Source organism: Cloeon dipterum, chromosome 4 (assembly GCF_949628265.1).
Source record: "Cloeon dipterum chromosome 4, ieCloDipt1.1, whole genome shotgun sequence".
Classification (NCBI taxonomy): domain Eukaryota; kingdom Metazoa; phylum Arthropoda; class Insecta; order Ephemeroptera; family Baetidae; genus Cloeon; species Cloeon dipterum.
In genome coordinates this window covers 29,329,906-29,343,435 of record NC_088789.1, presented here as the reverse complement: position 1 = coordinate 29,343,435, position 13,530 = coordinate 29,329,906, and the positions used below count along the sequence as shown (strand labels likewise).

Sequence of the window (13,530 nt, the reverse complement as noted above, 5' to 3'; positions counted from 1 at the left end):
TTTAAATTTCTTGTCGATAAAGATATAATTATTAATGCTCTCTCATCCGCTACAGAATTTTTCCGTTAATATTCCTCCAAATCATTGTTTATACTTTATTTCATAATCCAAATATTTATTTTACTAAAGTTCTAATTGTAAGTAATCCTTTATTTGCACCATTTTCTCGGTTTCTGTTGGCACGGCGTTGATTCTTGCGTGTAGGCAGAGTGCAATTGCTGGGTCAGATAATCATCCAATGAGACAGCAGGACAAAATTAATAAAGTCGGCGAAATAGACACATGCGAGAGCAAATAATTTAACCAGTATTCACGGGCGCTGAAGAGATAGAAGTGCGACACGTGCAAAAATAGCTCTTTTCCATTGTAGGGGTCGCCTGGCGGCCTATGCAACCTGCGGCGCAGGTGCCAAACCAGCGCAACGTGCAAGATGTACCTGTGCCGGCAACTGTGCGTGTGGTGGCATTTAACCTTCGGAAATCTAGCGTGCAGGGCGTGCGTGGTGATTTAGCGAATAGTGCTCGTCATTAAGTGAAACCCCATGCACTGCGCGTATTGTCTCGAAAGGCGATTAATGGCTTATCGTGAAGTGACTCATGACCCTGAGAATAGGGTTCAATTGCCACAATATACGACGCCAGATATAGAAAAAGTTGGAGTGGTTTTATTTAAATATTTGGACCGCCACACCATCACATACATGCAAAATTGATTTCGCCTCTTGCACACGCACAATAGAAAACCTGCTCTTCCTCAGAATTGCTTTAACTTCAAAATTTTTAAGGGGTTCATTTGAAAAAAAAAAAATGTTGACACAGCTTTTTGAGTCAGTTTAGCACGGGGCTATTATCATTTTAAAACTTCCATTGCCTCCTTTACACACAAAATTTCACTGTCAACTAAAGTGAAGCTTGTTGAGTGCCTCTTGTCATATAATTATTGTGTAATTCTCAACGGCAAAGCTTATCCTGATATGGTGATGCATCAGAAAAACCTCAAATATTTCTTATTTCAAAATTCCTATCTCAATTTATATCCTATATCGGAATGGGCTTGTAATAATTTCGGAAATTTTACCCTCTCGATTGTTTTTAAAATATAATTTTTTTACAATCCCAAGGAGCTGAAAGAATAATATCTTACTGTTTCTTTTCATCACAAGTTTTTATTCAACAGACTTAACGCAGAAATATTGTCATCATACATAATATTCTAAACTATTCCTTAAGATCGATGTGGGATTTAATGAGATCTTTGCTCCGAAAGTCAACGAATTGGAAATCTTGTAAATTCGGCGCTTTTTGGCAGATGACTCCGAGAAAGCCACCCATGATTGCTTGCATCTCCAAATCCAGAGGTTCATGAATCTGGACTGCAAAGGAGAAAACATGTTAAATAAATAAAAACTATACAAACATAAACAAAATTTAATTACCAATCAAGGACTTTAGACTGCGAGCAACACATTTTGTTGACCTCAAAGCGTCCGTGACATCCTTCAAATTATATTTCTGCAGATTTCGAATGGTTAAGTGGATGCTCGTCAAATCAGGCGCCCTCATCACGTTGACCATTCTATTCATGTTTTTCGGCAGGTCGTAGAAGTGCAACTCCACGATCCCGTCCAAAGTTGCCGGAAGGGGATTAATTGTCATGAAAAGACGGATGTCTGGAGCGCGATGCTCTTTCAAAAGAAACATATGCATATTCTTCTGGGAATTGACGGAAGCTCGCAACCTTGGTACCATTTGTCCGGAGGGACAGCAGTTGATTGTGACAAGTTTCCTGATCTTCCTCAGCCGGCAGAGCGATTCCCACTCAAAAAAGCCAAAAAGTCCGTATACAAATAGGGTTTCAGCGGAGTCGGAATGCCACTCTGCCTGTCGGGGGTGCATTTGACGCCGGACGAACAGGTGCTTGAGTCCACTTGCTCCGTTCAGCGCCTCAGCTTCGTTGTCATCCAAAACGTGGCAGATACTGGATTCCCACTCGTGATAGAACTGCGTACGGTCTCCAATCAAGTCAGGATCGCAGCCGATTACGGTTAAAAAAGGGAACTGCTGCGCCAAGAGCCGGCTGAATGGGATGCACCGGTTTGGTTCCGTGGGCTTATTCGAAGTCCAGTATTCCTCCCCGTCGGAAACAACGTCAAAGAGGAAGTTCCTCAGTTTTTTCAAACGCCGCAGCATCACCGCCAAGGTTTCTTTGTTCAAGGTGAAGTGCAGGTTGCTTTCGAGGATGGTCAAGTGTTGAAAGGCCGAGGTCACCTTGTCAAAATCGTCTGTTCTCATAACAAAACCAGGCATTCGCAGTTCCCGGAGGTTTCTGAACTTGAGAGTGGCGTGTCCCTCGGGTCGAGACCAGAAACTAGGGCAGATCAGGTTCACCCTCAGCAATCTGATGCTGTGAGCGTTGCTCTCCACCACTCCTTCGATCGCAGGCAGGAAAAACATGTCCGCTTGTCCAGGGCTATTAGGCATGAACTCGATCCGTTCAATCGGATCCTTCACCAAAACCTTAAAAACCTCCAGCATCCGCGGATCCGGGATCTTGTGCCGAGGCTCCACATCGTCGTTGGCGAACGCGAGCAGCCTCAGAATATTTTCTCGCCTGGTCCGAGGCATTTTGGCGAAGCAAAACGGCTCGTAAGGGCATTCGGAAGTGGGCCTCAGGCGGTCGATGCACCTGAAGAGATAGTCCGTGTTGGATAAATCGACCGTCGTGGCTTCATCCTGCAGGGAGGTTGGATTTCCTGCGTCTTCGTTAGCCATCATTTCTTCTTTAAGATACACAAAATTAGAGAGTTGGATGTAGCTGTGTGTCTGCTGCCTTTCGATTCTCAGTGAGAACTGAAGTGTCTAGTCTGAAAGAGAGAGGAGGGGATCGGATTTAAGTAAGGTCCAAACTTCAAAGTTCAAGTTGACTTGAAAAACATAATTTTAGCAAATCGAACGTTCAAGTAAACAATTTTGTTATATTTACTTAAAGTAAAGCATTCAATAATATATAAATGAGGAAAAAAAGAGAAACTGGCGAGCATCAACTGACTTTTTTCTTAAAGTATGATTAATTTCCCGAATGAAGTAAATTTTGCTCACACTTCCCACAACATTGGGACAAAAGAGGGAATCATTTATTTTTTCGATAAATCTGAATTTTTACGATTCCTCGGTTCTCATTTCATTATTGTGCACTTTATAGAGATAAAAACTCTTGCTTTATTTAACAAACACTAAACTCAATAAACCAATTTAATTTATTGCTTTAAAAAGAAATAATTTTATTGATATTTGTTTTAATATTTACTCTGAAAGTCTAGCTAGGTTGCACTCACCGACTATGTTTAAACTACTTCCTTTGGTACAGCTTGGATTCTGTTGCTGAAAAATAAAAATTTTATAATAATTTCGAACACTTTGGATGAAAAGACAAAATAATATTTTACCTTTTGTGTCTATACACAATAACTCTAACGAGGTCTGCCTTAATCAGGATATGTTTGGAGCTGGCTGCGACAACGAGGAGGATTATTACAGCAACCACTAGTAAAAATATGAAGAGTGAGGAATCGAAAAGGATGTAACCAGTGGTGGACATTTTAAGCGAGTAATGTGCGGCGCTCCAGAGAGGGAAAAATATCTTTTGATGTCTGCTGATCGCGAGTGCGCAGGCGAATGAACTGATCGTTTGCTACTTCTTGGAGCTGACGTATCTTTTGAAAACACTGAGAATAATAATAGTTTGTAAAACACAAACAAAACTTTAGACTTTGATTTGCCTTTTCAAACATATTTTCATGAAAAATGAATAAAGATTTGTTGTGTGAATTTGTTGTTTTTGATGTAATATTTTTGGGATTATAAATAATTTATTTGTTTTATTCGCATTTTTTAGATAAGCTGTTGGTAAAGCGGCCCTAATTTACGAGATTCCTGTTCATCTGTTTCGGTAACAAATTTTATTTATTTGTTAATAAAAAATAAAAAAAAAAACACAATTTAATTTTGAAAATGGTTTCAACGTCGAAATCTCTGCCTCAGGGATTTTCAAAAACCCCAGTAGCCAAGTAAAACATTTGCTTGAGAGCCAAAGCAGTCCCTTGCAACACCCTTTCTGCACCCTGATAATTTTTAATTCTTTTTGCAACTTCTAAGTCAGAGCATGAAAAAGTGAGTTAGGATAGATTATAGAGCAACCCCATTAATCTACCCTTACAGAGGAAAACTAAATAGATCTTACGGAATTTCCCCCAAACACTGAAATATTAATAGTTAATTAAACAAATACTCACATTAATTCGCCATTTGAGACATTGATGCGTTCGATGAACGAGGATTTTTAGATGTAAATAATACCAAGCACATGGGGATGATGCCATGATTTGGGGTGTGAGGCGTAAATCTCGACACATCGGTACTGCGGGGGTCAAAATAAATTTCTTGTGGGGCGGGAGAATTCAAGCACTGCTTTTAATTCGCATTCGTTGATTAAAACCACACACAATAAAATTTCCCCAAAAAAATTAACACAAAATGACTGGCGCTCATAAATCACAGCCGCGTTTTTAATAGAAAATAGTTCATAGAATTCTGTTCACTGTAGAGAGTTAAAAAGACTTCGACATTTTCCAAGCGGATGCTGAGCACGAGCCGTTTGAGTCACTCGGGCGCGGATTCCTGCGTGCGTGAGTTGAACGCAAAGCAAAGTGCCGGCACGAGCAAATAGCTTTCAACCATCAATCGCGGCCGCCTGGCAATCAAAGCAATGGGAGATGTTTGAGCAATTCTGGAATCTAATGCTGGCTGCCCAATACCAGAAATAGCAAAATTTCAGTGACCCCTAATTCTCAAATCGTTCAACGGACAGGGAGCTGGATGGGCGCCGACTCCCCACATTGCTAGCTTCACACCTGTCCAGCGACTTTGGGGAAAAATGTCTGGCGTTCGATCAATTTCTTCGCAATCTATTTCATGGTGTGCGAATTGTGCATTTCCTCGCTCAAAGGTAGTGCGTAATAGTGGACATTGCAGAGCCACTGGCACAAATTCAGATCGGCGTTGGCTGCCGCGAGGCGAAGAGCGTTTTCCCCTCATGTTCCCGGCTCTCAACGGTCGTGCGCAGAATTAAAAAAAAACTATTTTTCAAGAATAATCGGTATATTTCAGAATTAAAAAAAGAGAGCCGTCAAAAGTTCAGCTCACAATCTATAGAGCTTCCCTCGCATAGCGGAAAATAACAAAAATTTATTTGGAAAGGCCGCAAAGATATTCGATTGTGCGAGAACACCTGCGTGCATCCAGCCCACGCCTTTCCACTACCTGTGGTTGGGATATTTATCCATTGAAAAGCGAAGGGGAGAAAAATACCCCACTGCAGGCGCGGCGAATGTGGAATTCGTGCATTTTGCTGGCTCTCCTCTTGTCGCAGTGTTGTTTTTCAGGTAGAGCAGAAAGCATCGCGCCGCAGCGACTCTCCACTGAGATATTCTCAACGAGCACCCTCTTGTCGACTGTGTATCATTATTTTATATTTCATGCTGACCTTTTTTTCCTTCCTCTTCTATTTATGTAGGGAAAATATTTTTTATTGTATAGGAGTGAGATAATTTGAATTTAATAGGCCGTTGTTACTGCTGTTTTTATTTGGCAAATATTGCATTCATTCATCTGATTGATCATTGCTAATACATAATATTAGAATGGGATCTATTATTAAGAGAAAATGTTTGTTAAAAAAATGCAGAGATTTTTTTTTAGGAAATACGTGTTTCTTTAGCATGTGGCGATATATTTTTTATTTTTCTCAGGCGACTCAAATAAAATCAGTCCCAGCTTAAAGTTCTTGTAAGGAGCAGGCGGCTACTCCGCACGAGAGGCGTGATAAAAAAAACTAGCTTTTTATTGAAATGTCTACAGAATAAATGAAATTATTATTGTAATATATCGAAGAACAATTTAGCTCACGAGAAGAGCGTCAGGATGTTCTTTCTGGCTTTCTGGTAAACGTTCAAGGCATCGCAGTAGGTTTCCAGTAGCTTTTCGATTATTATAAAAATTGTTTTCCAGGCCGGGCGACACACATAAATAAAAGGCGCTGCTGTTAAGGCAGGTGGAAAAAGTCGCAGGGCATTTCAGGCTCGCACTGACGACTTTTTACGATGAGGATGACGACTATAACAACCAACCCTGACCTAAATAACCAGCGCGAGAGTGAGCGAGCAAGCGAGCGATGCTGCTCTGCTCACATCCCCCGCTTGCCTTCTCCCTCCCCGACGCCTTTCAATGAAAACTAATCCCCTAACAACGAAAAACGGCTGAATCGTTCGCACCTGGCCACCCGCAGGCATAAATTCTTTGCTTTGGAGCAGGTGGAATTCCGTCACGATTTCACAAGAAAACACCTTTGTATACTCTGTTTTCGATTTTAAAGGCGGCGCGAGCAGAGTACAATAAAGCAGTGTATTTTATTTTTTACCTTCGACACATTTACCTTGACTGCTGCTCTGCACACTACGTTTCACGACATTTTTACTTGACATGTGCCATCAAACCATTAATTCTTTGATTCCTTTCGTGGCAACGTTTCACAATGTTTTTTTTCTGTACGCATGCAAGCTGCTGCTATTTTTGTGAGATAACATAACAAAGCGGTTATATCAAATCAAGAGCCATTTCGTGATCTTGGGTTTTTAAACATTCTTTAAACGTCGCTTTTGCCGCGGTGAATATTGGATTAGAATTATTTGATGAATTTCAACAGATCCAAGGCATACAAATATTTAAGAATATCAAGTTTTTAGATAATTTAAACAATTATTGTTAAACTCAATGCCGTCAGTAAATATATAAAATCGCACACACTAGAAATCGGTTACATACATCCAGGAGGAGGGAGAGCGCCGTCCCGAGGCGGCCACCATCGTTAAGAGCCCCCAAGGTGTTCTCTCATTTTTAATATTTTTAATAATATGGGGTGTAGCAGCAGAGTGGCGTTAGAGGATGTCTTCGAGGCGCAAAAGCGCTTGATCAGAGCAATGGCAGGTTAGCGTTATTGGCCACGATTAACTCCAGTTTGTTCGGCGCGACCGCTCTGTTTAAGAAATATAGCCTACTTCCTGTTTTTTCAATATATACTTGTATGAAGCTTGCATTTTCATTAAAAAGAACACTACACATACTTTCTAAGAAAAATATCCACGACCATAGCACGCGGAAAAAAACAGAACTTTATGTGCCTGTTCAAACAAATCAAATTTCTGGGCAAAACCCACTGATTTGTGCTGCCAATCTGTTCAATGCGCTGCCAGTTTGTGTCAGCGCTGCGTGATTTTGTGGGTGAAAACAATTCTATTGCGTGGATTTCGTGAAGGAGTTGTAAATTGTTGTATTTTTTAAATTTAATAAGGATACCTGTCCTTGTTATTGTTTTTTTTTTGTAATTGGATGCATGTGACTTCAGTGTATATCTTATATTGATTCATGTACATGCCAAAACGCAAATAAAAAGAAATTAACTAATTAATTAATATTTTTCGTTCTTATATAGAGCAGTAGTTGTTTCTCTAATCTGGAATTGCGAGCTGAGCCCTTTTCAGCCCTTTGAAGTTTGGAAACGCTTGTATAGGTTTTGCATTCAATTGGCGGAAGCCGCTGGAGTTTTATTCCATACAAGAAGATTGTACTAAAAAATCTGTCCCAATGGATCGTTTTCATTACAAAATAGAATACAAAGTTAATTCACTTCAGTTTGGCCAACACTTAATTTTGCCCCGCGGTTTCACAAGGTCACCTAAAAAGACACTATACTGTGATTTGACCTCAGCAGGGAGGAGGTCTAGGATTTTGTCCATTTTTTTCAACTCGTCATCCCGGTTTTCCATGACCATCTGCTGGCATTCCTTTATCATTTCATCCATGCGCTCCATGGTAGCTATTTCTCGATGAAGATGCTTCTCATCTTGTCGATGGATCTGCCATTTTCAACAGCTTGAAAATACAAAAGCGAAGGTAAAATCTATAAATATGGCTATGAAAAACCAATTGAATAAAATACACAGAACTCTATAAAATATTTTTTATTTAATAAAAATAAATGAAATCTCCTCCTGCCAAATTTTAATTTCCAATGAAATAAAAGGATTTTCTCAGTTCCCCTTATATCATTATATTACTGAGGGCCGTGTGATTGTTTTTATTTGTCTAACAATAATACTGGTCCCCACTTAGCGTTTAAGATACATATTCTTAGCTTCTCAACCAGTTTAGTGAGGCAGTTCAATTCCACTTGAGCCTCTGAGCAGTTCGATTGCGTCTTCTCTGCAAACTACTCGATCATTATTCAAAGATGTTTTTTGACGATCTTCTGAACACCCTCTGGATCACCAGTTATATTTTGTTCGCCCTCATTGCCGTCATAGTAGCAATCGTCTTGCTGATATTCTGTGGATTGATAACCTTCGGGCGAACTACAGAAGATGTCACGAGTCGACGCTATAGGTGAGATTGAATTCAATCGTCGCTCGAATGAAATTCACATTGTTCTTAATTTTTTTATTCAGAAAAGAATGGAAGCTTTTTCTGTGGACCCTAAAATATGAAGAACGGCTAAAAAATGGAAAGGATCCAGACACAGATTCAACTCTTTCGGTGAGTCTGTTTTACTTTTTATTTTGACTCTTTCTTTAAAATTCTTTTTCGCAGCAAGAGGAAACCGATGACACGGAAGAAGTCGAAGACCTGCACAAAAAGAAGACATAAATTTATCCCTTGTATGTGTTTGCGCGAGCCTGGCCATTTTTCTTTTTGGCGTGGTTTGCTTGATGTGCCTGTTGATGGCAATTGCTTTAATGAGTACTGGTAACTACTGGTTCCCTGATGCCTTAATTGATAATTTTTAATTGGAAAAATTTGCCCGGCTCTGAGTGCAGTTATATAAAATGATTTTTGTTTTGACTGGACGACAATCTATGTTCTGATCAAGTAATTGAGTATTGTAAATAAAAAATGTGACTGACGAAGAATATTCCCATATTTTCATTGTTCCGGCTCATCTCCTGACATTTCTTGTTTAACTCTTTCTTTTTAAAAATTTCTACTCGCGCTTTAACTTATGCATCCCGTCCCTGAGACGCGCATCTTTGTTCAGAAAACGTAGCCCACGTACGAAATATTAATTAGATTCACTATGGCAGGAAGTTGATTCGACATTTTCAATTTGGAAGATTTATTGCGTGAGCCATGTGGCTTCTTACAAAAAGAGAAGAATACGGATATAGGAATGCTTGTATGCGAAGGTTCGACAGAAAAAAAATCTGACAGCGCAAACATGATATTATTAATACACTTTACTTCCACCTTTTTTGAAGGGTTGCGCCGGCAGGTGCAGCTACATCTCCTGATGTAATTTCAAAATAAATTTAACCTAGTATATACAAAAAATGGTTAACTAATTGCGCTAATAGCATAAGACTTGAGAGTAATATCTTACTCAGAGCTGAATAATTGATTTTAAAATGTTAAAGCATTTTTAACAAATTATCCATAAATTTCATTTTCTTTAGATTAATTTTATTTTAAGCGATGTTGAAGGAAGCCTTTCAGACCAAAGGTCGAAATTTATATTGTTTTTATTTGTCTAACAATAATACTGTTCCCCACTTAGCGTTTAATATACATATTTTTAGTTTCTCAATCAGTTAATTTAGGCAGTTCAATTCCACTTGAGCCCCTGAGCAGTTCGATTTCGTCTTCTTTGCAAACCACTCGATCATTATATTCCATGATGTTTTCTGATGATCTTCTGAACACCCTCTGGAACGCTAGCTATATTTTGTTCGCCCCCATTGCTGTCATAGTAACAATCATCTTGCTGATTTTCTTTGGCTTGATCAAGGAAGATGAAATGAATCAACGCCATAGGTGAGATTAATTAAATTCACTCCTCGCTCGAAGGAAATTTACATTGATTTCTCTTTTTCGTATTCATAGAATAGAGCGGAAACGATTCTTGCGGGTCCTCAACAGTGCAACACGGCTACAACGTCGATTGGATTCAGGCACAGATTCAACTCTTTCGGTGAGTTTAGCTTATTTCTTTAATTTGACTATTTTTTTAAATTTGTTTTTCGCAGCAAGATGATACCGATGACACGGAAGATGACAAAGATCTGCACAAGAAAGAAGACACAAATTTATCCCTTACATGTGTTTGCCTGAGCCTGGCCTTTTTTGTATGCGGTGTTTTTTGTTTCATTTTCGTGTTGATGGCAGTTGCCTTAATGAGTACGTATAACTATTTTTTCCCTAATGCCTTAATTCATAAATATTAATTGGAGAAATTTGCTGGTTGTGAAGGCAAATTATTGTTTTGTCATGGCGACGATTGATGTTATAATCTGAGAAAGTTATCGAGTGTTTTAAATAAATATGTAATGGCGAAGAATCTGCTTCTCTCGTAACTTTGTTCAACTCTTTTCTTTTCCAAATTTCGTCTCGCGCTTTAACCTCCACTCCCTTCCTGAGACGCTCATCTTTCTAAAACTTCAGAAAAAACGCAGCCCACGGATATAAATTAGATTAAATGGCAGATATTTGCTACGACAACGTTTACAATTTAGAAGCTTTAATGTGTTCTCCTCCTCGAAGAACCTGCAAATAGTAAGCTCTCTTCTGAATCAACCCATGCAGTGTACTGTAGTGTGGCTACGATTACTTTATTTCTTCAAAATGCGAAGAGAGTTTCTTTGCCTGGCCAACTACATACATATTAACTATCCGGGTAGTGAAAATCGTGCAGTTTTCGACCACCAGCTTCATGTCGTTGTAGCAGTCGCTGGGATTTACATGATACTTGTGTTGCAGGCGTTTAAACACTGTGCCCATGTCCATTGGGTGCTTGATTTCCGAATAATAACCCTGCAAAAAAGTACCACAACGAGGAATTTTCAGTCATTTTTATAATGCATCAATTTTGATTTATTTCAAAATAAATCTTGCTCTTCCCGAAATTCTATGAGTGTTAGCAACAAACCGGTAAATCGAGAGTAATCTCATTCACTTGGAACGGCTCGATATATACTCTTCATTAAATTGTTTTTCTATTTCTTTCATGATCAATTTCAATACGTGAGGTCGACAAAGTGGTAAATGATTTCAACATATGTTAAAAACCGAAACAGCAGGCTCCCCACTTTAATTTTAATTTCACCAGCGCTGCGCCACCAGGATTATGTACTCATTCGTTTTTAATTTTCTCGCTGCTCACTCAACATCCAAAAGATACGCTTTTACCTTCATCTCCAACGCAGATTCCTCTGACATCATAAAAATAGCTTGCAATGAGCCAGCGCTGGCTGATGGTTTAAACTCATCAAACGCAACATTCGTACTAAGTCATAAATAATATTCATTCGGATTTCGAATAAAAAAAAAATCGATTCGATTGAGGCTTCCTTGCCCCTAACTAAATAATTTGTTCTTGTCTTTCACAAGCAAATATTCGATTTATTTTTAGTAACAAAGATGTTGTGTAGGAAACCAAATATATTAGTATGTTCATAAAATGTTGATAGTTGCCAAATTTCAATATAAACAAATGTTTTTCTGTTTCCAAATTAAAAAAAAAACTATAATAATTTATATTCCAAGATGTTTTATTGCCTTTTATTATTTTACCTTATTTTTAAAATTCCACGATATTTGTATTTTCTTCCGAGACTGATTCCAATCCAAAAACCAGGAGAATTTCACTTTCCACAATGCTGGTGACGGAGCCTACATTTCAGTGAGAAACGTGCAAAATTCGAGATCGGCGTGTTCCTTGGCCAGTTGAAGCGCGGTTTTTCCTCCAGTGCATTTTTCCTTTACAAGTTCTGGCTTGACTCCTACCACGAATTTGGCGCTGGCGAGTTTATTTCTGCGGATGCAAAAGTGCAGAAGGTTGTCATTATTGATTTTGACTTTTAATTTGGCGCCAAATTTAAGCAGCTCCTTGGCGACTTTGATGTTTTCTTCGCACAGAGCAGTGTGCAGAGGCGTCTCCATATTCTTGTTGCGATCATAAATGTCCACACTCTTGGAAACAAAAAAGCTGACGAGGCTTTGTCCGTACTTCTCGTTGCAGGCGACGAAATGTAGAACGGAATTGTGCATCACCTCGCTCAAGGACCGCGCGTAATGGTGGACATTGCAAAGCCACTGGCACAAATTCAGATCGGCGTTGGCTGCCGCGAGGTGAAGAGCGTTTTCACCTTCTTTTCCCTGCACCTGCATCTGACTTGGGTTCTTTGAATGCACGAATTTGGCACTCTTCAAAATGTTTTTTGAAATACAGAACCATAACAAGTTCAATTCATCCAACTTAACATCCAAATCAGCACCGTTGCTAATCATCTCGTCGGCGACCTCCAGGTTTTCGTTCCGAAGCGCATAGTGGAGGGGAGTTTCTCCTGATTTGTCCCTTTTATTCAGATCAACTTTCAAGCCGACGAAGTAACGGACGAGCTCCACCCCGTGCGCCTTGTTTTTTGCCACGTGGTGGAAGACGGTGGATTTCAACTCTGAGGCGCACAATTTCTTGGGATTGATTTCTTCTTTGCTGACGATCCACTCACACATTTCCTTGTTCGAAAACTCTGCTGCGACGTGGAGCAAATTGCAACCTGCTGAATCGACCCCTTTTAAAAAGCGCAAATTTCTGTTGAAAATAAATTTGGCACTTTTGATTTTGTTGATCTTCACGCAGTACATCAAAATGTTCCTATCACATTTCTGAAGCTTCACGCCTGCCTCCAACAAGTCAAGAGCGACATAGACATTTTCCACGGAAAGTGCTGCGTGCATTGGCATTTCTCCAGACTCATTTTTTGCGTACTTATTCAACTTTTTACTCAAGAAAAACGCCACCATTTTTCTGGCGTAGCTGTTTCGGCTATTTCGCGCGGCGAAGTGCATAGCTGTCGACTTATCTTTGCTCAAAGCCCTGACGTCGACTCCAGCCTCGCAAACAAGCCACTTGACCATTTCCGGACCCGCAAGTTCGGCTGCGATGTGGAGGGCCAATCTACCCTTGGAGTCGAATTTCTTAACCAGCTCGCCGTCGTGTTGATGGACAATCTTGCTGAACTTCAAGTTGTTTTTTGTGACGAAGTAGTGGATTATATTCGGTATGTTGTTTCTGAGAATCAGCAGTTCCTTTGCTCGCTCAAAGTCGGCCAGCCGAACCGCATAGTGGATCGGTTCTTCGCCATCAGCATCTTTTTTCTTCAAATCCAGGCCTTCATTTATAATAAAATGACGGATGATATCCATTCCACCATATTTGTTCGTCGCAGCAATGTGAAGCAGGGTTACTCCGAATTCTGTAGTTGCATCAGCCCTTTCGCCTGATTTTTCAACCAATTCAAGGCAGTGCTTCAGGTCACTTTCCTTGGCTGCAAGCATCAAAGGCGTCAGGCCGGTTGTCGTTTTTTCTAGGAAACGACTCGTTTCTTGGACGCTCATGAATGACGAAGTCATTTTCCTCCTCCAAGTC

The 13,530-nt window shown here is 39.8% G+C and overlaps 1 protein-coding gene across 1 annotated transcript; it reads right to left on the bottom strand.

Moving 5' to 3' along the window:
- Positions 1-11,771: 11,771 nt before the first annotated feature.
- On the bottom strand, positions 11,772-13,514 carry LOC135943715 (alpha-latrotoxin-Lg1a-like). The gene has a single exon (XM_065490377.1). The coding sequence runs from the start codon at positions 13,512-13,514 to the stop codon at positions 11,772-11,774; it is 1,743 nt and encodes a 580-aa protein (XP_065346449.1).
- Between the last annotated feature and the right edge of the window lie 16 nt (positions 13,515-13,530).